The following is a 25952-nucleotide window of genomic DNA, read 5'->3' on the forward strand; positions in this document are numbered from 1 at the left end:
AATGGCTTACCTTGATTTTATCCTTGGTTGAAGGAAGAACAGCGGTTTCATTGAGAGAGAGTGTAGAAGGAGGTGGAGGAGGTGAGAAAGTAATGAAATGCATTTCAAAGGATTCTATAAGATGTGTCCCTGCTATTTTGGCTCCTATGCCGTAAAAGCGACTTAAAGTAGGTTTAGGGTTGGCAGAAGTGGGGATAAGAATAGAAATTTGCACTGGATTACATTGGTTATACTGGCAGTCGGGGGGCGGGGGATGTTTCCTTTAACAAAGCAAACATGGTTTTAGAGACTTACAACTGCCTGTTGACAAAGCCCTGATGTTCACTTGTCCACATAATATCATTCCAGCTGTGGCAGGCCTGTTTCCCTACATTTCTTAAGGAACAAGAGTCGTAATGGGGGAGGCTTTTGTCTGAAAGGGACGGAGATACTTCTCTGAGGCTAAGAGTTGCTTTTGACTTTGGAGATCTCCACAGGATATATATAACAAGGCAAGCATCAAAGGTAATAGTTTGGGGTGAGCTCGACCTAGTTACATTAATAACGAGAGGACTAGCAATAGAAGGGGAAAAGAAATCTAGCATAAGAGGATCAAACCCGTTTTAGCTTTAACTTGGTTGGAATTGGCCCTGAAATAGCTGTCCATGATTCTGGAGTGGGTGGTGCTCTTTTGACTCAGGTATGGTGAGTCCATTCTTTTTCAGTGGTGTGGACGGCTGTCTCAGTCATTAGAAACACTAGATAATGTCCCTCCCAGGTGGGCTTGAGCTTCCTTTCTGACCTTTGATGAGAATGTGGTCACTGTCCGGGCTGGTGGTGGTGAACTGGAAATTCAAGGGGTGGTGTATGTGCCAAGAGGCCTTTAGTCCTAAGGAAAGAGAAAGTGGAGGATAGACCAAGTATATAGTTCTTGAGAAACAGATCTTTTGTTTCGAACGAGGAATGTCAGCAGTGGAGTGTAGATAAGGCAACTCATAGAGCATTTCATAAGGAGGTAAGCCGACATCTTTCCTAGGGGCAGTTCGGAATCTTCACAAGGCCATGGGGAGGCATTTAGTCCATGGCAACCGAGTCTCTAGGACTAATTTGGTTAGGTGGTTTTTCAGAGTCTGATTCATTCTTTCTACTCTTCCTGATGAAGGTGGGTGCCAGGGGTTATGGTAGTCCCATGTTATATCTAGTACTTGGGCTAGTTTCTTAAGAACATGTGCAGTGAAATGAGTCCTATTGTCTGAATCAGCATTTTCTATTAATCCAAACCTGGGTAGAATATTTTCAACTAATGCCTTGAGTACATTACTAGCAGTTGCACTTGAAAAGGGAATAGCTTCTACCCAATGAGTAAGGTGATCTATCACTAATAAATATTTTAAGTGACCAATTGGGGGCATTTCGGTGTAATCAATTTGGACACTTTGGAACAGCCTTAATCCTGGATTTCTCCCTCCAACATGTGGTTTTCTGAGGATCTGCTTATTAGTCTTCTTACATACCAGGCAACTATCTGTAACTTGTCTTGCCAAAATATAAATTCCTATACATCTGTAGACCCTGAGGACTGCATCACACTTAGCTTGAGGTCCCTAATGAGTCCCTTGATGCAGATGAGAGAGAATTTCCCTCATGAGGGGTTTGGATAACATTTCTCTTTGGTCTGGTGACACCCATTTCCCTTCTGAATTTTCTTTGGCTCCTATTTTTATTAATTTTTCCTTTTCAGCGGGAGAAAAGATGGGGACTGCAGTCGAGGGAGGAAGGCAAGGGGCTAAGTGAAAAACAGGCATTTTCAGAGGAAACGGCAGTGTGTTTGGCTATTTGATCTGCTAGGTTATTCCTTCCGCTTTGAAAAGAAAGACCTTTCTGATGTCCTGGAACATGGACAATAGCTATTCTGGCAGCTGCAGGTTATCTAATACTTGGGTGATTAATTCTTTGTGGCCCAGGTCTTTGCCTTTGCTATTAATAAGATCTCGTTCAGTCCAAATTTTTCCAAAGGTGTGAGCTACCCCAAAGGCGTACTTGGAATCAGTATAAATAGTCCGTTCTTGGTTTTGCAAGTGCTTTAAGGCTTGATTTAATGCAAACAATTCATTCACATGTTTGGGCAGACCAATTATTCGGCAGTCTTCCTGACTCTACTTCTTCAAGTGCCTCCCCATCTACTACTGAGTACCTATTACGCCTTTTTCCTTCAATTACTTGGGAAGAGCCATCTATAAATAAGTCCTGCCCCGTTTTGTAAGGGGTCTCTCTTAAATCAGGCCTAACTTTTGTATGATCATTAAATCTAAACACTCATGCTCAGGTCTCTTTAGATTTGGATCTCCAGTCAGGAAACCTCTGGGTTAAGTGAATTATCAGTGGTTAGTGTTAAATCATCTCTTTCTAACAGGATAGCTTCATACTTTAAAATTCTCAAGTCAGTAAGCCACCTTCCTGCCTTTTAATTTAAGATGGCTCTAACCTGATGGGGCATGCTTACAACTAACTTCCCCCAAAGGTTAGTTTTCTGCTTTCTTTAGTTAACAAGGCGGTAGCTGCAATGGATTGAAACATTCAGGCCATCCACAGGTTACTGGATCTAAAACTTTCGATAGGAGATCCATGGGTTGCTGGTGACCTCCGTGTTCTTGGGTAAGGACCCCTAAAGCTACCCCCTTATTTATGTTAACAGAAAGGTGAAATGGCTTTTCTAGGGAAGGCAAAGCTAAAACAGAGGCAGTTATAAGCAGATGTTTTAGCTCCTCAACCTGGTGGAGTTCTTCAGAAGTCCAGAGGAGAGGGTCAGGCTTTTCTTGGGTGATTTTTAGGTAGAGAGGCTTTATGACAAGGGCATATGAGTCAATCCATAAGCGGCAATATCCGGCTATCCCTAGGAATTTTCTGAGTTCTTGTTTAGTCTTAGGCAAAGGTATGGATACAATCCCTTCAACCCTCTCAGGCCCTATCCTTCGTTTGCCGTTACTTATTAAGTGTCCTAGGTATTTAACTTCAGGCTCTATGAATTGAAGCTTTCTCTTTGAAACCCATAGCCCCTCTCCTTACAAATGGTTAAGGATATGGATGGAGAAAGCAGATACCTTTTCTATAGCCTAACCGGATATTAATAAGTCATCTACGTACTGGAGCAGACATATACATTTTGGGGTATAAACTTGTTCTAACACTTGTTCTAGAATTTGACCAAAGAGATTATGGGAATCTGTGAAGCCTTGGGGTAGAACTGTCTATCGATACTGTTGCTGTCATCCAGAATGGGGATCTTCCCATTCGAAAGCAAAAATGTCTCAACTGTCCTCATCCAAGGAGCATGCTCAAAAGGCATCTTTTAAACCTATTACTGTAAACCATTGATGTTCATATGGAATTTTACTGAGAATGGTTTAAGGATTAGGGACAACGGGATGGGTAGTCTAGACTGTCTGGTTGATGGCCCAGAGGTCTTATGCTAGTCGACATGACCTATCTGGTTTCTTCACAGGCAGTATTGGGGTGTTATAAGGGGACATAGAGGGTTCAAGGAGCCCATCCTTGATGAGGCTTTCAATTACAGGTTTCAGGCCTATTCTGCCTTCTAAAGGAATAGGATATTGCTTTCTTCTTACTATTTCTCCAGGGGTTTTTAACTTTATATGTATAGGGGGAATTTTGAGTTTTCCCCAATTTCCTTCCCTTGCTCAAACATCAGGATGAATGTATGTTTCTTCTGCAGTGGTGAGCAGGTTTAATGAAGTGTAGAATCCTTCTGAGCCAATACGTAAACCTATACCTAATTTTAACATTAAGTTTCTTCCTAATAGATTAGTTCCTGCCTCTGAAATTAACAAAAATTCAACATTAGCTGAGCAGTTTTTACATCTAATTTCTGTTTCTTCTAAAATTTTTAGTTTGATTCCCTCTCCTTTTACCCCTGAGACTACAAGCTCCTCTGAGGACCAGGTTATATTGTGGGGGAAGGTAACAAACAGAGGAGCAGGCTGCTCCTGAGACTACTAAAAAGGTCATAAGCTCAGATTTGGGTTCCACTTCTAAATTTATCAAGGGCTCTTGGTGGGATTCAAGGTAAAAGAGACAGAGCCCCTAACCCCCCTATTCCTCCTCAAAGGTCGTAAGTGGGACGACTTCTCTTTCTGATTTTAATTCAGGACAATACCTCTTGAAGTGGCCTACTTTCTCACAATTGGAGCATTGATTCTGTGTCTTCTCTCTATTTTTGAGTTCCTCGGCTTTGCCTCCTTATGTTCTTTATATGGCTTAGGAAGTGGGGGCCTAGGATCTTTATAGGTTTTGGCTCTCGTGAGGCTTCGTTTGGGAGTGTGTGGGTCTCTGGGTAACAGAGAGTAATACTGGTGTGTTTTATCCTTTGGGGCCCCCTGTTGGAAGGTGGATAACATAATTTTCATTTTTTCTTTTTGCTTGTCCTCATCCCTCCTTACACACACTTTCTGAGCTTCTCTAAGAAGCTCGTTCATGAGGTGGTCCTTCCAATTTCCTATCTTTTGTAATTTCCTTGTGATATCTGGCTGTTAGTAACAAAATGAAGCTTTAACATTCACTGCCTAAGAGGATCTTCTAAATCTAGGCCAGCATATGTTCTCATTTGTTCTTTCAACCTGTCTAAAAGTTCGATAGGCCCTTCATCTTTCCTTTGTTGTATGTCGAATGCTCGAGTAAGATTTTGGGTTCGGAGTACTGACTCCCGAATCCCTTTTATTATCATTTGCCTAAGTTCTTGCATATCCTCTTCAGTGGGCTGTGTTATTATTGTCCCACCAGAGGTCTTGGTTGGGGAATTTTTGATCTGCTGCATGAATGTTTTGGCCAGGAGAGTGTTCATGTTCCCAGGCTACCATAGCAGCTCTACAGATCATGCTTCTTTCTTCCCCTGAGAAAAGGATGCCTAGGATGGACATTAACTCAGCCGAAGTATATCTAACTGTGGTCCTAGAAATTGGTTAATTCGATCTGCTATTCCACTGGAGTTGTCTAATAGTGTGGCTTGAACTCTGTTTTTAGGTTTTGGACCTCCGAGCTGGTTAAAGGAGCATTTACAAAGTGAATACCTCCTCCTCGTAGGGACACCTCTCTTCAGGGGAAGAGAGGTGGAGCTAATTCTCCCGAGGTAGAGGGGAAGGGGAAGTTCTGAATATCCCTTTTACATTGCTCTATCTCACATTGAAGTCCTTTCAGGGAAGAGTACTTAGGGTGGTAGTGAGCAGGCTGTTGGGACAATTCCCAAGAGGCAGGGTTATAAAGAGGGGGAACAATGTGGGTAGGAGAAGGGTCTGGGACAACTGCCTCTGCTTGAGGGGGAGGGAGGTTAGGGGTATTGGATGGGGGAAGGTGGTGGAGGAGGTTCCATGTGTTGGTGAGCTGTCTAGGAACAGGGACCTTATCTTTCTCAGAGGAGTTAATTTCTGACTTGCTTTTCAGGATTGATTCCTGAGTCCAAATGAAACAACAATATTTTATCATTTGCTGCTTTTTCTTGTATTTAGTCCTTTCATTCTCTTTCCAGTATTTTAGCATAAGCCCTAGGGGACTATCAGGAGGAATGTTATTGTTGCTAGCTTTATCCTTTTTCTCCCCTGCATTACTTGAGGTATTTCCCATCTTGAAAAGGGATTGGGGTGAGGCTCAATTTCCCCTACTAGAAATTTCTTCCCAGTTACGAGAGGTTTGTATAAGGCTCAACCTCTCCTACTGGAGATTTCTCACCTTTCCTTTCCTTTCCTAGAGGCTCAACCCCCCTGCTGGAGGTTTCTTGCACTTTTCTCCTTTCGCTTCGTCCTTCTCTGGCTACTTCCCTCATGGGAACGTTGGTTTCCTCTTAGCAATGGCTGTTTCAGTAGAAACCCCTGACCCAGACTCCTTTACAGAAGGGCTGCCTTAAGCTGTATAAGGTGACCACAGAACTGCAGATCTGGACTGAACACTTGCTTTGCACTCAATTGTGAGTCTCAACACACACTTTCAATCTCCAAGATATCCCAACCACCAAGAAAATACTTTGTCGCTCTTGTGATGTTTCTTATGTTGGTCTGTGCACATAGTTACCTGGTCACCATGGTATGTGAGGATCCTTTTCTCTTAAGTTGTTGGTCTGTTCCTTTCCAGACTGCTGAGAGTCCGGGTTTATTCATCACACTGGGTGGGTCCTGATCCCTCACCATGAGGCCACCTCAATGAGGCAGTGGGATGCTTCTCCTCACTATTGGTGACTGGAGACCCTTTTCTCAGAGGAGAATGGGGATTCCGGACGAGCCCCCATATTGTTAGAAACAAATGATCAGGCTGGGCGCAGTGGCTCGCCCCTGTAATCCCAGCACTTTGGGAGGCCGAGGCGGGCGGATCACGAAGTCAGGAGATCGAGACCATCCTGGCTAACGTGGTGAAACCCCGTCTCTACTAAAAAAAAAAAAATACAAAAAAATTAGCTGGGCGCAGTGGTGGGTGCCTGTAGTCCCAGCTACTCAGGAGGCTGAGGCAGGAGAATGGCGTGAACCTGGGAGGCGGAGCTTGCAGTGAGCTGAGATCAAGCCACTGTGCTCCACCCTGGGCGACAGAGCGAAACTCTGTCTCAAAAAAAAAAAAAAAAGAAAAAAAGAAAAAAGAAACAAATGATCAGTGCTGCAAGGAAGAACCAGCACTCAGGAAAAAAAGTTTTCTCAGCAAGACAACTTACTTCTGCAAAAGAGTGCTGTTTGCATTAGTCACGAATGCAAGAGCACACCGAGCGGGATAGAGCAGGAGTTTATATCCCTAACGCAGTCCCTAACTCTCTGTCATTCCCACATGGGCTGGAGTCGGACTACACAATCTAAGCAGACCTGATTTGCTATCGCGAATATTCTCCCTAATAAGGAAGGGAGAGGGAATGTGAGTTACAGGTTGGGACTGATGGGAAGAGTTGTTTACAAGGCAGGTAACTGAGCAGATAACTAAGCAGGTAAATAGGGGTGAGAAGGTACAGGGAAATTGTTCTTAGGAACAAAGAACAAGGAAGTTGAACAGGTTAAACCTTTGAAGAGGAACTTACTGTACCTAATAAGTTTTTTTGATTGGCTAATTAAATGTCTATTCATTATTGCCAAAAAGTGCCTACCCCAACAACAAGATACCAAATTTTAGAAAATGTTGGAGCTCTCTCTGAATCTAGGAGGAAGTGAGTAGTTTAGCTTTTATTTAGTAGTTAGGACCTTAAGTAAATCACTTTTTTTACTGTGTTTCTGTATAACATAGATAATATTTTTTGCCCTGCAAGAGAGCATATAGAGGAAAGCTCTTTGGCAGCGATACTGTGCCCTATGAATAAAAAAGTGATGGTGTCATTTGTGGCTGAATAACAGTTTATTTTGAGAATGCTTTATAACAGCTTTTCATGGGAAATAAAGCAATGCTGTTAACTTCATCTTGCATTTTTCTCATTTTTACTATGATTAAAAAGTAGTCAGCTTGTACAAAGGAAAGAAACAAACCTTGACTCAGGAGCCTAGGACTTTTTCTTTGGTTTGCCCTCCTGGAACAGATTACCTTTCCAAATTGAATTTGTGGAGGAGCATTGGGAAATATCAGAAATGTCATATTAAGCACCTCAGTGGTACTTTTAATAGAGGAGTTATTCAGAAATTATACTAGGCAGATAGAGAGGGTAAGGAGGCCTCAGTAAGGCTTTCCCTTTTAGTAGAAACAACTCCAGAAACATTTCTTTTGCTTTTCTTTTTATCTTTTTTTTGGAGATGGAGTCTCGCTCTGTCACCCAGGCTGGAGTGCAGTGGTGTGATCTCAGCTCACTGCAGCCTCTGCCTCCCAGGTTCAAGTGAATCTCCTGCCTCAGCCTCCTGAGTAGCTGGGACTACAGGCTGCCAAGCTTTGATATGCAAATGCCAGCACTTAGAAACTGTGTCCATTCAACATGGAGATTCCCACCCTCTTCTTCTAGTCACCACCTCAAGGTGACACCTCCAGATGACCCCACGTGTGCAGGACAACATGGTGACCTACATTTGCATATTAAAAGGCTAGGGTGGGAGGGCCACGTTTTCCTCGGGCTACATGAATGACCTGCCTGGTCAAACCAATGCCCTGGGCCCTGTGCAAATCAGACACCACCTCCTCCAGCCTCCCAATATAACCGAGTACTGTTCTGCCACACACGGGGCTTTTTCTCTGTTCAGACCCCCCCTTTTTCTGTACCACAGGGAGCCTTTCTTCTTTCTTGCCTATTAAACTTTCTGCTCCTTAAAACCTCTCCTGTGTGTCCATGTCGTTTAACTGGCATGAGACAAAGGACCCCGATGTTTCTCCCGTTTTCAGAGCCATATCACTTTGAGTCCAGAGGAATTATTTTCATTTATCTGACCAATTTATAATATAGAGTCAAATTCCTAGTGGTTATCCTCCCTCATCCCCATTTTTATACCCTTCCTTGAAAGGAACAGGTATATGAAGAGGAGACAGGTTTCCCTTTTGTGAATGGTATATCCCTTAGTATCTTGATTTTTTTTTGGTGGGGGTGGGGGGAGTTAAACTTACTTAGACCTGGTAAAGGGCAGTATTTGATAAATGTCAGCTAGTTTAGGGTTAGGGAATTGAGTTGAATGGAGATAGTCACTGCCAAATGTAAAGCATGACTGGAGAGCCAGAGTGATGAAGCCAGGGTCCCTTTCTCCAGATCCTTTGTAACAGTGTTACGTGATCTCTTCTAGAAGATTGTTCTGAAAGATAATGCCAACTCGGAACCTAGGAAACCATCCAGTGGGTTTCTGCAGCTTAGGTGGTTCAAATCCTCATCAGCACGTTTGTTTTCTCTGCCTCAGTTTGCTTACAGTGATGTTCTCAGTAGCTGTAATTGCTGTCTTTGAATACTTAAGCATTTTTTTTTAGCTCACAGGGGTATGTGTGCATTTTTCTTTTACCAAGTGTTAGAACTTTGACTCTGCTTTTGTGGGCTCTGGTTTAGCAACTTGGTTGTTTAGTTGTAAAATGATTAGTAGGGAAAACCGTGTGTGTGTGTGTGTGTGTGTGTGTGTGTGTGTGTGTGTGTATTTTAAGTTTCTTTTGTTCTCAGAGCACTTAGAATTTTATATGGAAATTCTATCAGTTTACTTGATTCCCCACCCCACATTTCTTGAACAGCAAAGTATGAAGGTAATGCGTCCCATAACCAGCCTTCAGAAGAATTACAGCTGCTGTATCTCTGAACTTTCAAGAAGTTTGTGCATCAATTTTCAAAAAATTATGAAATCCCTGAAGATAGCTGTGTTCTACATTTGGAAAGATACAAAAACTGAACCTTCTAGCAGGCAGTTTTGCTTGCTGGTGCTTGAGATAGAGCCACACATTGGTCTCAGTGGATTTATGGAGAAAAATAGGTACAGAAAGTTATTTCTAAATAAGACCAAAAATCCTTTTCTTAAGCAGTGACAGGTAAAGAGGTTGTCTTGGCTAACCTTGAATTGTGTTGCCCTTGATTGAGACAGTTTTATGGTGGGGATGGTAGTGGTGATAAACTTGTTTGAAATTTGTCCACCTATAGTAACCTTTGTGGTAGCTGTCACAGACAGCTTCATCCTCACAGGCCCTAAAATTACTATAAAACTAATAGAATGGAGGAGAAACAAAGGACCTGAATAATTAGATGCTTAGATAATTGTTCTGTGTTTTCATAACAAGTGAAAAAGAGCAGTGTTAGAAGTACTTAAACATTCCATGTAGGGAGCACTGCCTGAATTTATATTGTGATTTTAGAGCATCATTCACTGTTTAAAAACAGGCATATTGTGGGTCATATTTTAAAGACAAACAGAAAACTTATCTTTTCAAGATGGATCTAAAGCTTAACCTTATCAAAATTACAAAATGTGAAGGATACGATTGAAAAATATTAATGCATAGGTTTAAATATTGGTCATCATTTTAGATGTCTTTCAAAGTAGGTTGTCTCTTAAATATTAAACTGAACAAACATTGAACTTGTTGTAGAGTTTGTGCTCAAGGTTAAGTTTCCTGGGGTGATGGATATTTGATAATATGGATAACAAAAAGTTCTTAAGAAATTTAGAAAATTTTTAGGCAAAACTAGAAAATAATACTGATAATTCTACCACTCAGAATGTACCACTATCAGAATTTTGTATCTTTCAGTCATCTGCTCATCTCTTTTCTCCTTTGCTTGTATGTGTTCCCTCTCCCTTAAAAAATCAGATTTTTTTTTGTAATCTGCATTTTCACTCGACAATATTGTAGATTTGTGTCATAAGTTACTCCTCTACAGTGCCTTCAGTTATTGTGTGCTTTGTGTTGGATGACTGTACCATCTAGTCTTTCATGTTTCCTGGTACTGACTACATAGGGGTGAGTGTGTGTGTGTGTGTGTGTATTTTTTTTCCTACCTTAACTAATGCTTTGGACATCAACAGGTAGAGCTAAATCCTTGAAACCTTCCAAGTGGTGGCTTTCAGTTATTGCTGAATTGGTTTTTAGAGATGGAACAAATTATATTGTATGGAAACTTTTTTTTTTTTGAGACAAAGTCTCACCTTGTCACCCAGGCTGGAGGGCAATGGCATGATCTTGGCTCACTAAAACCTCCACCTCCCAGGTTCAAGTGATTCTCTTGCCTCAGCCTCCCGAGTAGTTGGGATTACAGCGGCCTGCCACCATGCCCGGCTAATGTTTGTGTTTTTACTAGAGATGGGGTTTCATCATGTTGGCCAGGCTTGTCTCGAACTCCTGACCTCAGGTGATCCACTCACCTTGGTCTCCCAAAGTACTGGGATTACAGGCATGAGCCACCATACCCAGCCTTTTTTTCTTCTAGGTACCAGCTTTTATTTATCAGATTGGTAAAAATGTTAGAAAGTGTGCAATGAAATGGGCATTTTCACAGTCGTGGCAGAAAGTATAATTATCTTTGACTTTCTAGAAAGCAGTCTGGCATTCTAGAAACTTGCCTAACCTCTTCCCATTTAGACAAGATGAATTCTGACAGGGCCAGCCTTGTCCCTGTGATTCCGTATCTCCCAGAAAGAGAGGTCTAGTTTCAGGGAAAACCCAGATTTTCTTGGCTTAGCCCACCTGACAGCTAATCACTGGAAATGGGGTGGGCCGGTAGAGTCCTTTGGTCAGGTTTTGTGTCAAGAGAGGGATGTGGAAAGATGGGAGGGAGGTAGCAAAACTGGCCTCAATGGAACTATGTAAGTTAACATAGAATGGCAAAGGAATCTTTCTTCCAAGGAAGAAATTCTAGGGAAGGAAGAAAGTGGAGGGGAAGGCAGCAGTTCTCCAAGTTTTGGGGTCAGGATTCCTTTACACTCTTAAAAGTATATTGAGGGCCCAAGGAGCTTTTGTTTATGTAGGTTATATCTATTGGTATTTATCACTAGAAATTAAATCAGAAATACTTAAAATATTCCTTAAAAGCTCACAAAATATTGTTATAAATGCTTTTATGATAAGAAAATTTCTAAACCCAAGGTAGTACAGTCTTACATCTTTTGCAAATTTCTTTGATGTTTGATATGTCATTTGTACCTGCATTCAATTTATTGTGTGATATTTGCTTGAAAAAATGTGAACAAAGGACAGTCTCATACAGATAGGCATTTCAGATCATTATGGATATTTCTTTTTTCTTTCTTTCTTTTTTTTTTTTTTTTTTTTTTTTTGAGATGGGGTCTTTCTCTGTCTCCCAGGCTGGAATGCAGTGCTATGATCACGGCTCACTGGAGCCTCATTCTCTGGGGACTCAGGTGATCCTCCCACCTCAGCCTCCAGAGTAGCTGGGACTACAGGTGTGTACTATCCCACCTTGCTAATTTTTTGTATTTTTGGTAGAGATAGGGTTTTGCCATAGGTATTCAAATAGAAAGTTTTGTTTTTGTTTTAGTATATAAAGAAATATAACTTTCCATGTTGGAAAAATTTTTAAAACCTTTTTTTAATTATAAAACTCATAAGCAACCATTGTTGAGAAAATTGGTAAAGTACAGAAAAGATAAAAGAAAAAAATTAAAGTCTCCCATAATTTCTCTATCTAATATAACCACTATTGACTGTTGACATGATGGCCATTTTCTACCAGTATATATTTTTTCTTTGCTATTAAAATACATAACCCTTACACATATGTTTAAATAGTTGAGGTCATATTCCCTATAGTTTTATATTCTTTTTTTTTTTTTTTTTTTTTTTTTTGAGACAGAGTCTCGGTCTGTCACCCAGGCTGGAGTGCAGTGCCGCGATCTCGGCTCACTGGAAGCTCCACCTCCTGGGTTCCCACCATTCTCCTGCCTCAGCCTCCCCAGTAGCTGGGACTACAGGCGCCCGCCACCATTCCCGGCTAATTTTTTGTATTTTTTAGTAGAGATGGGGTTTCACCGTGTTAGCCAGGATGGTCTGGATCTCCTGACCTCATGGTCTGCCCACCTTGGCCTCCCAAAGTGCTGGGATTACAGGCGTGAGCCACTGTGCCTGGCCCTTTTATATTCTTTTAAAAAGTATTTACTGTATTTTCCTGTGATGTCATAGTCTTTATAGAAAAATAATCATTATTTTCAGTTGACATGATTGTTTACCTAAAAATATCCAAAGGAACCAACTGAGAAAAACAATTTTTAAGATTACTGGTTAAAAGTTCTTTTATATAAAAATCAATAGCCTTCCCCAATGTTAGCTATAATCACATAGAAGATATAGTGATGAAGTATTTTTTCAGGTATTTCAGAAAAAATTAAATACCTAGGAATAAACTTAGATGTGCAGGACTTTTATCAAGGACAGGACAAAATTTTGCTGAGTGGAATGAAAGATTTGCATTCTATGTTCCTGGATGAGCAGATTTCATGTTATAAATATGTGAGTTATCACCATGTCTTCATATTAATTTGTAAATGTAATTTCTGCTGGGCACAGTGGCTCATACCTGTAATCCAAACAGTTTGGGAAGCAGAGGCGGGTAGATGACAATTAGCTGGGTGTCTGTGGCACACACTTGTATTTCCAACTACTTCTGAGGCTGAGGTGGGAGGAGCACTTGAGCCTGGGAGGCAGAGGTTGCAGTGAGCCGAGATCATGCCTCTGAACTCCAGCCTAGGTGACAGAGTGAGACCCTGTCTCAAAAAAAAAAAAAAAAAAACAACTAGAAAAGTGTGTGTGTATATATATATATTTCATATTTTATAAATATATATATAAATTGTATATATACATTTTATATTTTATATATAGTATATATATATACACACACACACAAATTTCAGTACAAATTCTGGCAGATTTATTTTTGACACTTGACAAAACGACTCTAAAATTTGTTTAGAAGAATAAACAATAATAATTAATAAAGTATAGACTCTTTCAACCAGATAGTAATAAAATATTGTGGACTATCCCTGGGCCAGACAGATAAAGGCAATGGAAGTTTAGAACCAGAGTCATGCAAACGAGAATTTAGTATAAGGAAAAGGTGGTATTTTAACTTAATACTGAAAAGATAGATTATTCTGTAAATGGTTTTAGGAGAACTATTTGAGGAAGTCTGAGTCTTAACTCCAATTTTTGTCAAAATAAGTTACAGTTGGTTTAAACACATCTATTCTTAAAAATTAGAACAGAAGACTATTGGTTTGAAGATATTTTAAGAGTTAAGGCTGAGGCTGGGCACAGTGGTTCACGCCTGTAATCCCAGCACTTTGCGAGGCCAAGGTGGGAGGATTGCTTGAGCCCAGGAGTTTGAGATCAGCCTGGGCAACATAGCAAGACTCTTTCTCTCTCTCTCTCGATATAGAGATACATATAAATATACATATACAAATAGAAAAAAAAGAGTTAAGTTTTGTATGGAGAGCCATGAAGATAAGAGGTAAAAATTAAAGGCTTGATGGACACATGTTTACATCTCCAGCAAGGGGGTTGATGGGAAAGACTGATAGACATAGCTCCATTACTGCTACCTCCTTTTAGGAAGTTGCTTCTGAACATCTAAAGATATCAGTTTTATAATAGAAATGAGTTATTTTTCAGTGTCTAAAACATCACATGAGATACATACATACATGCATACATACATAAATATGTTCATAAAGTTAAATGAAATAGGATATAAAATTGGGCCTAGTGTTTAAAAGGTAAATATATTTACATGAAGGAGAAAACAACTCACCTCCCACTCTTAGAGCCTCTGCCAGTTTATCATAGCCTAGTTTCTTGAGAGAATAAGCTACATGTCTTCACCTTTTTTCACTGAGCTCATTATAATCTGGATTCTGCCTTCATCGTTGCACTAAAATTTATCTCCTAGTTGTCAAATCCAGTGGCTCCCCTCTTAGTCCCCAAATTGACCCCTCTGCAGTATTTTGATACTGTTGATTGTTCCTTTGTTGAAACATTCCTCCATTCTTAATGTCCACCAATAAAGAGTTGGTTAAATAAAAATTATAGTGTACCGTTTTATAATAGAATATTCTGTTGTTCTGTTGTGGACCAAAAAATGCAGCCAGTCTTTCCATAAGAGCATGTGCAAACTTCTAAGATATATTAAGTAAAAAAGTAAGGCATAAAATATTGTGTATAATCTGACCCCTTTAGTACACAGTGTAAAAACATCTGTGTCTGTGCTTCTTTATACTTACTTTTTTCTCCCCTGGTGAGTACAGGAAACTGTGAATAGTACAACACAATTAAAAAAAAAAACTGTATCTGCTGCACCAGGACCTGTGATAATTGGGTATAGAAGACAAAAAAGACATGTCCTTGTCCTCTGGGAAGGGACATGATAATCAAATGAGACTTCTATTGGATTCTTTTCTCCTGTTTTGATCTTATCACCCTTTCTTGGTCTCCTCCGATCTCTTCTTCCTTGGCCTACTTCTTTCTTCTCATTCTGTGCTTTCTCTGAGTAATCTTTGACTCCCATTACTTAAGTCATGACCTGTGTTCCAGGGACTCCTAAATCCGTATTCATCTCCAGAGTTTCAAACCCATATATCTGTCTGCATATCATATATTTAGGGAATCTCACTTGGAGTGACATGGGTGTTCAAAATGATATTTAAATTTTCATGTATCCACCTCCTAGCACTCTATCTAGTCACATATGCCTAAACCTGGGAACTGTCTTAATATTCTTTTATATACACCTGTTCTGACCCCCCCCCCCCAAACTAGTAAATTTCTAAGACCTGTCCTTCTGAATGTCTCTTACAATTTTCCCTGTGATCTCAGTTTCTTCCTCCCATCCCTCAAATGCTGTGTGTGTGTGTGTGGTGGGGGAAGAGAGTAAAATTGAAATTTGTGGAAAATGTACTAGCCTGTCTGTCTTTCTTTCGAGGTGAAGTCTCCCTCTTGTCCCCCTGGCTGGAGTGCAATGGCACAATCTTGGCTTACTGCAACCTCCATCTCCTGGGTTCAAGCAATTCTCCTGCCTCAGCCTCCTGAGTAGCTGGGATTACAGGCACCTGCCACCATGCCCAGCTAATTTTTGTGTTTTTAGTAGAGACGGGGTTTCATCATGTTGGCCAGGCTGGTCTCGAACTCCTGACCTCAGGTGATCCACCTGCCTTGGCCTCCCAAATTGCTGGGATTACAGGTGTGAGCCACCATGCCTGGCCATTACCCTGTCTTGTTGCTTGGTATGACTCCACTACCCTGCTGCCTCTCTCCCCGTACAGCAGCATAATTTAGGAATCAGCGAGACTGAGGAGGATATATATTATTTAGGTTCACCGGCCCAGTCGGAGTAACATCTAAAGGACTGAGCCCTGAACAAAGAGTCAGGTTACCTTTTAAGCATTTTGTGTCGGTCATTATGCCGACAAGGTGTCCGCACTAAGTTCGGTATCAGTATGGTGACCTCCTGGGAACAGGGGGCCATCGGGTTGCTTAAGGATGGGAGAACTGGCCCAGGTCAGAAGGGGAGCAGGTCAGAATTCCTGCACCAATCGGTAGTGGGACTGTGCCTGGGCAATATAGCAAGATCTTGGTTCTTAAAATTCAAAATAAAGAACAGCTCATTCCCCTCTGGGGAGGGGCTGGCTCAAGGTTACACGGTGAGTGTGGGGGCAGAGGGCCCACTGTACCTCCCTTGTTGGGTTGTCTGAGGACCCCTCTGGCCACCCCCCACAGGAGATGGAGGAGGACATCTGGACAGTGAGCAGGAGGCGCCTCGGCCCATGCCGAACATCCCAGGGGACCTGGAGAGCCGGGAGGCCATGGTGAGCCTGACTTTCCCTGCCCCTACTTTGCCACCTTCCTCTGTGGTCCCTCCGAAACCCCCTTATGTTCTTGGTTTCCCCGCCTTCTGATTTCTGTGGACTTTCACTCCTTCTGGGAGCCAGTGGTCAGACACCATTTCACCTGTGACCAACAGGTGCACTCTGTGAGGCCTGAAAGGAAGGGGCTGTGCTCCACCTCCCTGCCTGCCCCTGTTGTTCTGTATATGCCCCTACAAGAATACTCACCTCTTGTCTTCAGGTGGCATTTTTCAACTCCGCTGGAGCCAGTGCCCAGGAAGAACAAAGGGTGTGCTGCCAGCCCCTGGTTCACCCAGTGGCCTCGTCCCAGAAAAAGCCAGAGGCAGCGGCCCCAGCCCCAGAGAGTGGGGGTGAGTCTGTGTTTGGGGAGACCCACCGGGCCCTGCAGGGGGCCATGGAGAAGCTGCAGGTGAGTAGGTCCTGGCATGGGCCAACAAGCGGGGCGGAGGGGGGGTGGCAGGACAAGGCAGGTGATTCCTGACATGTGACCCCATTATGTTGGCTCCACAGTGACTTTATGGAAGGAGAAGGTGGACCTGAAGGAGCGGGTAGAGAAACTAGAGCTTCGATTCGTCCACCTCTCAGGACAGACAGACACCATAGTGAGCGAGAGGCTAGGGCACCGCTGGGGGAGCTGCCAGGCCGTCCAAGGGGCCCCAGCATCTGAGCCATGCAGGAAAGTACTTCAGCCAGGAGGCAGTGTCAGAGACGCAGCACTGGGAGAGGAGGACATCGTCAGGCTGGCCCAGGACCAGGAGGAGATGAAGGTAGGGTGTGCAACATCTCTGTGGGGGTGGGGGTGGGGGTGAACGTGGGTGCCGGCACCGGCATGGCAGCTAACACCCCTTCCTCCAGGTGAACCTGCTGGAGCTGCGGGGCAGGTGTTGCAGCTTGTGGGCGACCACAAGGAGGGGCATGGCAAATTCTGACCATTGCCCAGAACATTGCTGATGAGCCTGCTCTAGGAGCCCCAATCGCCCAGGAGCTTGGGTGTGCTGACAAGCAGGGTGGTGAGTAGAGCCCTCAGGCGGGGTGGGCAGGCAGGAGCAGGGGAGGCTCGCACTGTGCTCAGATTCCCACCCCCCCTCCCTCTCTCTGAAGATCTTTGTGAGGTGAGCCTCACTGATAGCGTGGAGGCTGCACCAGGAGAGGACAGGGAGGGTTCTCCCCACGACAACCCCACTGCACAGCAGATCCAGCAGCTGCTTCCTGTAATGCAGGACTCCCCAGGAGCACCCAGGCATGGGCAGCAACCCCTGCATGCCATTCTTTTTGGGCTCCCAAGAACAGGGAGATAACCACCATCATCATCTAAGAGCCAGGGAGGGGAAGGCGTAGGTGTGGGCGTGGCAAGGTTCCTGGAAAAGAGGAGCTGGAAGGGAAAGGGGAGGAAGATGGAGGGAGAAGCTGGAGCTTCATAGGTAGTGCCTGGGGGCTGTGGCGGCCCTCCCCACCCCACACACACTGGCCTCTCTCATGGCACCCAGGCAGTCCACCCACAGTTCAGACCAATGCTCAACCCCCCCGGCTTCCCTCTTCTCTGGTCACCCCATCTTCCAACCCACTGGCCCAGGGCCACCTCTTGCTTGGGGAGCCCCACCCCAACAGCCACCAAGCCTGACAGAAGGAACACTGCTTGAACCAAAATGGTGAAGCTATAAGGGATGGCTGGCTGGAGTGAGCGCCAGAGGCCCCTCTCTGGGCAGTCAGAAAGCCCAGGGTCCACTGAAGGGACCCTGGGGAAGGCAGGGAGGGCAGGTAGCTAGATGCCACTGGCCATAGACTTATAAGTCTAAGAGGGGAGCCTCAACTGGTTGGCGGGGGGCTGCAGGTTGCATAGGTGAGGCTGGGCCCTTCCTGCTGGGAAAAGCAGAAGAGGGAGACTCCGTGGCAGGAAAGGCAGGTGGGCTCGCTAGGCGGAGCTCAGCTGGGCCAGCAAGCACTGTGGTCTCCTTGGCTGAATAGCACAGGTGACCCCTAGGAGCAACAGGCCAAGGTCCGTGAGCCTGCTGGCTGGCAGTAGTGCTTCAGTAGTGCTGGCCAGGGACCCAGCCTTCAGTCACACGCTAGCAGCTGTGATGGTACCTGGGAGGGAGGGAAGGGGGCTGTGTGTCCTTGCATGGCCTATGAAGTGTGTTGTGGGATAACCGTGTGTATTGGACTCTCAGGCTTTTATCCTAGATCACCACTGGATTGCTGACAGATAGAGGAGGTGGGACCCTGACTATCACCCCTAATCTGCAGTGGATTTGGCTCTCGGCACTCCCAGGCTGGGAGCTGGATACCTGCCCTGGCAGCATGGCTCAGACAGCATGACAGGTACGGCATGCCCAGGATGATGTGCCCAGGCCTCTGGCCGCCTCAGAGTCCAGCCCCACACACAACCCCCTCCAAGCTCCCAGCCCCCATACCATAAACCATGAGCTCTGTGCCCTCTCTGATGGTTCCACATCTGCCACCTTGGGCATGGAGCCTGTTGTAAGAGCCCCCAGGCTCAGCCATGGAGACCTTGAGTAGTGGCACTGAGTCCTGTGGCTGGCAGGGAGGGAAGTGAGACAGCCAGCAGCACAAGGACAGAAAGAGGAAAGAGCAAGTCTGCAGCTCTAGAAGGGAGGGGCAGGCAGCCTGGCTCTGAGGCTCCAGGTATGCCCCCTGTGTGGAGCTGGGGCAGCGGGGCAGGCAGACCATTCATGCAGCAGGCAGTGAGGCATGTACCTACCATGGCTGATGCTCCTCAGGGGCCACTGATAGTGATTCTGAAAGACAGCTTCAAATCACATGGCAGGTCACATGCATGGGTGGGGCAGGCCTGGGGGTGGGGGACACACGCACACGCCAGATTGTGCACACACGTGCTGTGAGGCCCCACGGCCCGCATGCACACTCTAACACATGCCCACAAACAACACGCATACGTCGCCCTCCCCGCCACCTCCCGGTGCCCAGCACCCTCACCGGCCAGCACGTGCCGCATGGATCTGGGGCGTGCAGCCACTCGGCATACTGAAGCACATGCGTGGGCAGAGTCACAACACAGATGCTCACCCGCACACAGAGGCATTTGCACCAGCTCCCTGCACACTCGTGCCTGGCGTGCTCAGAGGACCACCCATGCTGCTCAGGGAGACAGGGCTTGCTCACTAATGTCCAGCTGTCATTTCTCCAGCTAAGAGCCTTCCATGGCTCCCTACTGCCTACAGCGTTGAATCCCAACAAGTTATACTCTTTGGACTTTGAAGGTTCTCCACCCTGTGCCCCACCCTCCCCACAGAGCTCTTCCTCATTCTGTCCCTGTTCCCTGCTCCCTGCTTTGGCCAGTGGCTATCCTCAATGTGACCCACACTACACCTCTGCCCACACTGCAGCTCTTTACCCAGTGACCCTCCAGTTGCTTGCCACATATGCCTATCTCAGTCATGCCCCAGACTGCATTGAAGCCAGGCTGCCTTGAAGAAGCTCTCCCAGACTGCCCTTTTCCCCAAGGCAGGGTCATGATTTGCCAAAGGTTTCGTGTGTGTGTTAGCAAGACTGGAGTCAGAGCAGGCATCAAACTTTACATCCCATATGTCACATCTCACCATAGACCTGGGTGCCAAATAGCCTGAAGAGTCTGAACTCACGTTGGCAGTTAGGAAAGTGCTCCTACAGCCGCATCTGCAGTTAACATAGCATCCCTATAGCCACTGTCTCCCTTGATCCCCACAGCCATCCTAGGAGAAAGGCAGAATGTCATAATTTGCTAAAAGGGATGCTGAGGCTCTGGGAGGGAAAGGGACTTGCCTAACGCCCCCGGGTGAAGCAGCATCTCTGGACTCCCAGTCCAGTGATCTTGCCCAATACTTTGCTGCTTGCCTATACCCCTCTAACTTGGTCAACAGCACATCACAGGGCAAGCCCCAATCCCTGCTTCATTTTTATATATGGGCGCTGGTCGCACAGCCCCACTCTCCAGCCATTTGGAAACAAAAACAGATGCTATTGTTCTTCCTTAGAGAATGTGGCCAGTGGAGACAGGGCACACTGGAAATCAGAGTGAATGTTCTTGAAAGAGGGTCACGGGTTAACAAGGCCCAGCCAAAGGATGCAGTAGAACCATTTTCCTTAGAAATCTTTGGGAGTGAAGTAGGCTTCAGCCACTCCCATCCCTGCCCTTGCGGCTACCACTACCCCATTAGTTTAGACAGGGTCGGGGGGAGGGGCGGGGAGGGGTGTGGAGAAGAAATGAGCTTGCCTGTGGCCCCCAGGCTCCTTCTGTCCTAGCTCAGGTCTGGGTGCCATTCTTACACTCGTGTGCTCGCTCACGCACACATCACACACCTTGCTGGTCACACAGTCACAGACTCGCCTCTGCTCCTGTGGTCCAGTGGCCGGACACCCCCTGGGATGGCTCAAAGGAGTCAGGACTTGGAAGTGGGGACATCAGGGTAGCTGAAGGAAATCCACACACCCAGAGCATCTCGGAGTTCAGACTCTCAGACCTGAAGTAGGCGCCCCCGGGACTGGGCTAGAAGTTGGACAGAATGGAGGATGGAGGGGAGGATGGAGGACAGCGAGAAGAAAGGAAGAGAAATGCAAAGTGTGGGCGGCCGCCAAGAGTGAAAATAGAGGGAAGTGTCATGCAAGTGCTGGACAGAAGGCGGCAGGTGGGACGAGCCCCACAGCCCCCTCCTCAAAAACGACCACCTCCAGGACTCAGTGCTCCCCGGGGGGCAGGCTCTGCCAGCCCTCGGCCACACGTGGCTCCGGCACCCATGGTCCCAGTGCCTTGGATGGAGACGGCCAGTTCTGGCGGCCAGATGTGGTGCTCTGGAATCCAGTCCCATTTCCTTCCTGGCCACGCCTGTCCAGCGGCCTCTTCATCCGCATTCAGCCCCTACTTACCTGGGGACCCCGGCTGGGGCACGAGAGCACCAGAGGGGTAGGGCCCAAAGGGATCAGGGGAAGCCTCTGGCCTGGAGGGTATGGGGCACGCTTCCCCAAGGGCGGACCCGGCAGGAGGAAGCCCAGGAGCTGGGCCCTGCCACCCAGGCCGGGCTAGGGACATGGCAGGGCCTGGGCATCCTGGGGCTGGACTTGGGCCACCTCGGAGGCACAGGGAGGGGAGAGATGGGCGGCCCCGCCCCAGCGCAGTGCCGGCCACACCCATGCACCGAAGCTCCTCCCTGCCACACCCCAAGGCGGTTGCCGGAGCTTAAGCCCCGCCCCCAGCGGCGAGAACATCCCAGCTCCACCCCGCCCCGCAGCCAGTGCTCCTTGTCAAGCTCCCCCCGTCACTCCAGGTGGGAGCCACCCCGGTGAGGGGGTGTGCCACTTGCCCCCAGGGCACTCCTCTGGGCATCCCGGGTGGGGGATTTTGGGGCCGTGGGGGGCAGTCTCTGGTACCTGTGTTCGTCAGGGATGCTCTGCACCTGCAACCAGGTGTCGTCCACGGGCGGGGGCATGGGCATGGTGACAGTGGTCCTGTTGATGTCACCGATGATGCTGAGCGCCTCCTTCAGCGCGTGGTGCATGTGCAGCATCTCGTCGTGCTGCTGTGCCTGCTCTGCCAACTCCTCCATCAGTGTGTTCTGGTTCCCACACGAGTACTTATTGGCCAGCGGCTCCGAGATGATGAACTCCGGGATCTGAGAGTGGGCAAACAGGGAAGAAGGTTGGGACCTGGTGCCTGTGCCGCCCTGGCTGCCTTGCTGGGCCCTTCTGGGACTGTGCACTGGACTTGGAGCCCCTTGGAGTATGGCTTTTCACACGGGCTTCTATACCGCTTTGACTGGAAGATCCACCTCCCCACTGCCTTTTCTCACTCAGATGGGGACACCGAGGTCCAGAGGAAAAGACACCTGTCAAATGTCACAGATCTGGGAGGGGACTTAAGACCTATCACGCCAAGAGGACACCTGTCTACTCAGTTTTTTTTTGGCGGGGAGGGGGGCGGTGATAGGGTCTCGCTCTGTCACCAGGCTGGAGTACAGTGATGACTGCTCATTGCAGCCTCCACCTCCTGGGCTCAAAGTGATCCTCCAACGTCAGCCTCTCGAGTAGCTAGGACTACAGGCACATGCCACCACCAAGCCCAGCTATTTTTAAATTTTTGTGTGGAGACGGTCTCACTATGTGGCCCAGGCTGGTCTCGAACTCCTGGGCTCAAGTGATCCTCCTGCCTCGGCCTCCAGGAGTGGGAGTTGGAGTTGATGCCTGGATACAGGAGCTCTGTGGGTGGGAGTGAGACAAAACACAGGGTCCTGAGCTCTGGGGAGCAAGCAATGTCCTCTGGTGAAAAAAATCCTGGACTTGCTGGCAGAAGTTTTGCCTCTTACTCGCCATGTGCTCTGAATACATTTACCTGCCCTCCAGGAGCTTCAGTTTTCTTATCTGAAAAATGAGGACACCTGACCCCTTCCCTGCCCAGTTCAGTGTTGTGGGACAGACAGAGTTGCTGTCAAGACAATACCCAGTCCTGCCCTCCTCCCTGAGTGGGCCAGGTAGCCCATGTAGCCTCTTCCCGGCTTTCCTGGGTGGCACTGCCAGCCTGGCCCCCTGGTGCCCATTCAATCTAGTCCTTCATCTTGCTGGAGCATGGGGAAGCTCTGAGTAACATGGGACTGTAGAGTGCAAGAGGGTTGCTGATGGTCTGGTCCTGTGCCCTCCTCATTCCTGGGCATTCTTGACAAAGGCTCCCAGCAACTGAGGGTACGCAGCAGCTGTAGACACCAGCCTGATGAATATCTCATTGTGGGGAGGGCGCCATAGCAGGAGTGGAGCTCCAGGGAAATACAGAACCGAGGTCTGGGAGGTGCTGATGTGAGAGGCCCAAGAAACCTCGGCTTTGCACTTGCTGAGTACTATCTGCACCTCTCAGGAGGGAGAGCGCCAGGCTCAGGAGGTCCTTGCCGAAGCAAGGGAGCTTGAAAAGGGGGTGGGGTGGGCTCTGCCATTTTCAAGGGCTGACAGGGGTCCCCTCTGGAGGTACTTGGGGCAGTGCTGCGTGCCGTGGCTCCTGAGTGACAGAGTCAGCTCTGCGCCCCACAAGACCGCTCCCTGCCCAGAACTCACTGTGATCATGTGCTGGGTCCAGATGCTCACGCAGCCTCCTGATGGGAGCATCAGGTGTGCTGCCTGCCCAGGACGGCCCACAAGAGTCTGCCCTGCCCTGCCCTGCTATGGAACAACTCCCATTCTGCCTTTGGGGAGAGGTGTTCATTTAAACGATGACTGGGCTGGCCCCCATGGCACAATTACCACAGAGAGTCTGCCACTACCCATGGCTGAGAGCTCTGGTTCTTCTCTGAAGCCACCAGGACAGATGAACAGTGGCTTCCCCCTTTTGGCCGACTCAGCTGCCTTTCATCAGCTCATCTGCTCCTAGGATCCACTCTGCCTCTGGCTGGCACCTGATCTGAGCCCGAGGCTCACACCTCTGCCCACAGGCCCCAGCAGCTGCTTCACCTCCGACTCCATCCCCCACCAAGCACTGCCCCTCACCAGCTACTGGGGTGCCACTAGTGCCCCTACATGGTTCTCCCTCTCCAGACCCTCGGGTCCAGCTCTAGCTTCCTTCGGGAAGCCACACCCCAAGACCCCAGCCCTGCTCTAGGGCCCTGTATCCCCGACTTCCTGCATTCTTCTCCCTCCTTCTGGGAACATGAACTTGCCCTGCCAGCCTGATGACTCCTAGAGGGCAGGACACCAGGTCCTGGACCATGGCAGGCCTGGGAGTGTCTGCTGCCAGTGATGCTGGAGCTGGTGCCCATGTCCACATGATGTCCATGGCACAGTGGCCACCTGAGGCTGGGCGCATCTGAGTGGTGGCTGCAGAGTGGGGCCCTTACCTCTGCCTGAGTGAAGTTCACCAGGTCCTCCCCTGTGCTGTCATGCTGGGCGTGGAAGAGCCGGCCTAGCTGGAGGCCCCGCACCACATGGTAGAGCAGGAGCTGGGGGTTGGTGCCTGCTGGCTCTGAGGCTCTGGCTGCTGAGTGGCTGGACGGACTCTGCCAGAGGCAAAAGGGGCCATCAGCCTTTGTGATCCAGGCCGAGGCCTGTGGCTGCAGAGAGGCAGTGTGACCCTGGCATGCCACCCTCAGCTCTGCCCCAGCCCCCCGCACCCAGGAACGCCCACAATCAGCAAACCCACCTGGGCAGTCAGTGTCCGGCTGCCCTCCAGCGAGTGAAGCACTTGCTTCTGGGCCGTCACTCAGAAGCTAAGTGTCTGGAGGAAGTATGTTCACCGTCAGACCAAAGTGGATGCCTCCGTCCAGGGCTCCTGGGGACAAGGGTGTTGGGTCCAGCTGGCCTGAGTTGGCTCCCCACCTCAGGGTGCCCCTGTGGGCAGCAGAAACCTGGGGCTCGGCCCTCAGCACCCACCTCTGTGTGAGAAGAGCACGAGCCTGCCATCCAGCTGGGTCTGCATGAAGCTGCGCACCTCAGTGCCTGGCACCGCCCACCACACTACCCACCCATTGCTGGGCTGCTTAATGGTGTACACCAGGTCCTTGGGCCCAGAGTAACCATCCATGCTCCTCAGAGCCTCTGTAGGGATGGGCACAGTGGCCCCCTCCCACATCTGGGGACACAGGCCTGTGAAGGTTCTGCCCTGCCACACTTACCCACCCCTTCCTCCCCGGCCCTGGGCTGCCACCAGGGCTCCAACCCCACTGAGGCTCAGGCCCTCAGGTGGCATCAAGGCTGGCGCTGCTGTGGCTCCCCTGCACCAATGGCCTCCCTGCATTCACCTTCCCTGTCACCCCAGGGAAGGCCACCCTCCAGGCCCAGCATCCCTGCTCTTCATCTGTCTTAGTCCTGTGTGTCCCTCAAGACCAGCTTGTGTACCCAACCCAGGAAGGCCCTAGCTCTTACCCTTGCCAAGTTCTCACCCCCAGAAACCCCCAACGCTGACCAACAGTGCTCCTTAATCTGTCTCACTGGTGGGGCAGCAGTCTCCTTTCAGACCCTCCATGTGTGCCTGGCAGGGGCTGGGCACAGGTGGGAACAGTGGTTTTAGAAACGAGCACTCCTTCCAGCTAAGGGAGGGGTGGGAGGCGCAGAGAGCTGAAGCCTGATGGTTGGCACTGTCCTGCAGCACAGAAGCAGTGCTGGGATGGGTCCAGGTGCTTCCAGAGCAGTTACGGGCCCTCCTCGTGTTGGGCAAAGGGGGCCCCTTTTCAGGCCTCCCACTAGCAAGCAGAGCAGGCACCCGTTCCTGAGGTCCTGGTACCAGTCTTGCTGGGTCAATTACTTGTGGGCAGTGCTGCAGTGGGACTCACATGCCCAGAAAACAGCCCTCTGGCATTCCTGGGCTTCCTCCCCTGGCCGCAGGGAGCCCTCAGGCCGAGCCTTGGCAAGAGGGGCCATACTGTGGGAGGCAGGGCCCCATCACTGGGCTCCCGGAACAAACGCGGGTAGATGGCACCACCTGGTGGCCGCACTGCCACACAGCCATCCCAGCCTGTGGTTCCAGGGTGCTGTGTCCCACTCTTCTGTGGCCTCCGCACCATGAGGCCACCCCCTACAGGCACATCCTAGACCACCAAAGCCCCCCGGTGCCCCATGTCAGAGACAGCCCAAGTCAGCCCTCTTGCGGAACCTTCAGTGGCTTCTGCTGACTGGGGAGGACGCACCCCAGAAGCTGGTGTTCAAAGCCCTGCCATGTGGGCTTAGTAAACCCATGCCATTTCTGTTCCACCAGAACTACTTTTGCAATCATGG

At 48.2% G+C, this 25952-nt stretch overlaps 1 protein-coding gene and 1 pseudogene across 1 annotated transcript; one reads left to right on the forward strand and one right to left on the reverse strand.

Moving 5' to 3' along the window:
- The window catches only part of LOC115933088 (golgin subfamily A member 2-like), a 38867-nt pseudogene extending 19320 nt beyond the window's left edge, over positions 1-19547 (forward strand).
- Positions 19548-20763: 1216 nt separating this feature from the next.
- LOC129523549 (uncharacterized) lies at positions 20764-25741 on the reverse strand. The gene is made up of 4 exons (XM_063698743.1): positions 25601-25741; positions 24631-24810; positions 24080-24448; positions 20764-21877 (listed from the first exon to the last, which is right to left on the reverse strand). The coding sequence occupies exons 1-4, from the start codon at positions 25739-25741 to the stop codon at positions 21524-21526; spliced, it is 1044 nt and encodes a 347-aa protein (XP_063554813.1). The 3' UTR covers positions 20764-21523.
- Positions 25742-25952: the final 211 nt, after the last annotated feature.

This window comes from Gorilla gorilla, chromosome 16, assembly GCF_029281585.2.
Source record: "Gorilla gorilla gorilla isolate KB3781 chromosome 16, NHGRI_mGorGor1-v2.1_pri, whole genome shotgun sequence".
Classification (NCBI taxonomy): domain Eukaryota; kingdom Metazoa; phylum Chordata; class Mammalia; order Primates; family Hominidae; genus Gorilla; species Gorilla gorilla.

What these genes read in the sequence shown, in the direction of transcription:
- LOC129523549 (XM_063698743.1), bottom strand. Translation starts at nt 25,741, where the DNA reads ATGGTGCGGAGGCCACAGAAGAGTGGGACACAGCACCCTGGAACCACA. An exon ending in CCCAGCTGGATGGCAGGCTC is followed by an intron (nt 24,449 to 24,630) that starts GTGCTCTTCTCA and finishes CCAGACACTTAG; the next exon opens with CTTCTGAGTGACGGCCCAGA. An exon ending in TGAACTTCACTCAGGCAGAG is followed by an intron (nt 21,878 to 24,079) that starts GTAAGGGCCCCA and finishes GCCCACTCTCAG; the next exon opens with ATCCCGGAGTTCATCATCTC.